Source organism: Miniopterus schreibersii, assembly GCF_964146895.1.
Source record: "Miniopterus schreibersii genome assembly, chromosome: 3".
NCBI lineage: Eukaryota > Metazoa > Chordata > Mammalia > Chiroptera > Miniopteridae > Miniopterus > Miniopterus schreibersii.
This window is the reverse complement of record NC_138103.1, coordinates 23,240,191-23,243,116: the sequence shown is the minus strand read 5'-3', so window position 1 is coordinate 23,243,116 and position 2,926 is coordinate 23,240,191. Positions and strand designations below refer to the sequence as shown.

Below are 2,926 nucleotides of genomic sequence, written 5' to 3'. Positions count from 1 at the left end.
TAAGGAAGATTACATGGAGGAAGGAGAAGCAAGTCTCTCTTGCTTCTCATGTACTCTCTTGAGGGTGGTTACAGTTATTTCTAAGGTATGTTAACTAACCTAAATGCACAGAAACAACAAACCTGGCTTGCTTAAGGCAAAAATATGCCTTTTACTAAAAAGTTGTATGCCTAGGGCATGACTAACCACCACGACTGCTCAGTTAGGAATTTACGATCAGATCACCCTGTGAGGTTACTTTCCATAGTAATCCCTTTTTTCTCTCCACATAATTAAACCAAATCCAAACAAAGGCCTTTTCCACAGTAACTCCCAGGGTTTACTGTGATCAGTTCACCTGACTGGATTCCTCAGGCCCCTGCTGCTTTCTGGAACACCCTCCCCAGGGCTGCAGCTCGGGACTCTGCCCTCTCCAGAAGCTGCCAGTGCACCAGGTCATCAAGCTTATACCTCCAGACCTGGGATGCTGGCACCTACGGATAATCTGAAATTGCCCTGGTTCTGGGCCTTGCAGCAGGCAGGGTGCTTTTCCTTCTAATAGCTCTTTTAATACAATGAACTCTTACTCCTCAAAAACATGGACTTGAGGGAAGGAAAAAGAACTAATGTATAACCCTACCAACCAGAAATACTTTTATTGTGTTGGTGAATTTTCTTTCAGTCTTTTATAGACAAATGTGTTTTAAAAATAAGTTCCTGGGATACTGGAGGCATTTCTTCAGAAGATAATTTTCCACTTACATCATTATTGAGCACTTTCTCCTGACATCAAGTAGCCTAAGGACATGTTTACTGCTGAAAAAAGTGCTCCGGAGGAATATACAACCCCTCATTTTCTCTAAGCAGTCTCTAAGGACACTTGGATAGTTCATTTTTTTTGGGGGGGGGGGAGCATGTTAAACAACAGAAATTCATAGTCTCACAGTTGTAAAGGCTGAAGTCAGATCAAGATGTCAGCAGGGTTGGTTCCTCCTGAGGCCTCTCTCTTTGCTCTGCCCTCACGTGGCCTTTCCTCTGTGCATGTTAACTGACCATTTCTGACCAACATAAATGAAGCGCAGGGTAGGATTTTGCCAACTGCCCCCTCGGGCTGGGGGTACACACGCCCAGGCAGAGGTTGGGGTCACGGTTCTCCCAGCGGGAACGCAGAGACCTCGCGCAGGACACAAGCCCAGCTCTGTGACGTCGGCGTAGACCCCGCCCCCCGGGCGGAGCCAATCGTAGTGCGGGGCGGGGCCTCCAGAGGCGCGCGCGTGCGCGGGCCGGCGGCCTGCCGGGCGCGATGGACCCAGCCCTCCCCACAGCCAAAACGCAGGTCCAACTGCTGCCGCCCGAGGCGAGCTCCGAGGAGGAGCTCTCGGACTGCCTCGACTACTACTACCTGCGCGACTTCCCGGCCTGCGGGGCCGGCCACAGCAAGGGCCGCACGCGGCGCGAGCGGGAACTGCGCACCAACTGGCCCGTGCCTGGCGGCCACGAGCGCAAAATCGCGGAGAAGCTCCTCAATGGCCAGCGCAAGCGTCGCCAGCGCAAGCTGCAGCCCCGGCCGCGCACTCGCCTCGCCTCCGCGCCGGTGCGTACGCGCCCGGGCCGATCTGGGCCCCGGGAAGCCCCGCGAGCGCCGCGGGCCGCTTCCGTTGGCCCCCCGCGCCTCCACCCCGGCAGAGTCGCCCCTCCTGAGGCGGACCCCCTTAGCCCTCAGCTTATCTCCTGACTGCAGTTGGAATGGTGGAAGGGGCTAGGAAACGTAGAAGACATCTTTTTAAAAAATACAAGTGAGGGATTTACTTCCAGTGCTGATGCTCAGGCTAAAGAAAATAATTGACTTTTGTTTTTGTCTTGATTTTTCTGCAGGAGACCGAAGGACCTGATAAAAAAAAGACTTTTCTCTGACTCCAGCTGTAACTGGTCTTAAGGGGGAAGAGAATCCATGTTGGTCAACAGAATTTGTTTTTGACATCGCTTAAGTTTACTTACTGCTTCGGTATCTTTTCCTTACTGGTTGTTAAGTAACATCCAAGTGGGTATGCCTTTTTAGGGTTTTTAATTAAAAGAGAGCAGCAGCAAGAGTGGCATTTTAACTCTTCTGGGTTTTTTTTAGTTGCTATGGTAATTTGTTTTAAAGTCTACAAATAGTTGCGTTCTTCTGTGTAAAGAAACAGGTCACAAAGATGAATGGGGAGAGGAAAACACAGGTAGGAATTAGTACAGGATTTCAATTCAGTATCAAAGACTACTCTACAGGTTTGTTTTCCAAGAAAAGGAGTACTTTAAATTGTAACAGTGTCTGCTGAACCTAGTTGCTGGGTTCTCTGTACTGCAGATCCCACAACAATCCTTTGAGATGGACGCTGTTATCTCCATTTTATAGAGGAGATTCTTGAGGCTCAGAGAGTTCACACAACTTTCCAGAGGTTATGCAGCTGGATAGAAAGATGGGCATAGCAGATACTTTTATAAGCGTTTACACTTTCCAGCATCACAGTTTTCCTCAACTGTAGACAGTGTTATGTGGTTCAGAACCACTCACAACTCCATGTCCAAGGATAAGAGTTGAATTTTAGTTTCAAAATTATACACAGTGTGGCAGGGTAGCTTTCATTTATCCTTAGTCTGCATTCAGTTAGGCCTCTGCACCCAGTGGTGAGTCCTTGCTTAGGAGAAAAAGGTGTGTACTGGAAGGAGCAAACTGAGTATTTTTTAATTTTAAAATATATCTTTACTGATTTTAGAGAGAGGAAGGGAGAGGAGGAGAGATAGGGAGAAACCTCAATGTTTAGAATCATTGATAGGCTGCCTCCTGCACGCCCCCTACTGGGGATCGAGCCCACAACCCGGCCATGTGCCCAGACTGGGAATCTAACCATGATGATCTGGGTCATAGGTCGATGCTCAACCCGCAGTCATGCTGGCGGGGCAAACTGAA

General features: G+C 49.1%; 1 protein-coding gene across 1 annotated transcript; it reads left to right on the top strand.

Annotated features, from left to right (window-relative positions):
* Positions 1-1,247: 1,247 nt before the first annotated feature.
* Positions 1,248-2,081, top strand: NUPR2 (nuclear protein 2, transcriptional regulator). Its single transcript, XM_081132612.1, has 2 exons — positions 1,248-1,573; positions 1,855-2,081. The coding sequence occupies exons 1-2, from the start codon at positions 1,283-1,285 to the stop codon at positions 1,891-1,893; spliced, it is 330 nt and encodes a 109-aa protein (XP_080988738.1). The 5' UTR covers positions 1,248-1,282; the 3' UTR covers positions 1,894-2,081.
* The last annotated feature ends 845 nt before the right edge of the window (positions 2,082-2,926 follow it).

Bases quoted from the DNA above. Each gene is read 5' to 3' on its own strand.
- NUPR2 (XM_081132612.1), top strand. From the start codon at position 1,283: ATGGACCCAGCCCTCCCCACAGCCAAAACGCAGGTCCAACTGCTGCCG. The intron at 1,574-1,854 runs GTGCGTACGCGC...ATTTTTCTGCAG, and splicing joins CTCGCCTCGCCTCCGCGCCG to GAGACCGAAGGACCTGATAA.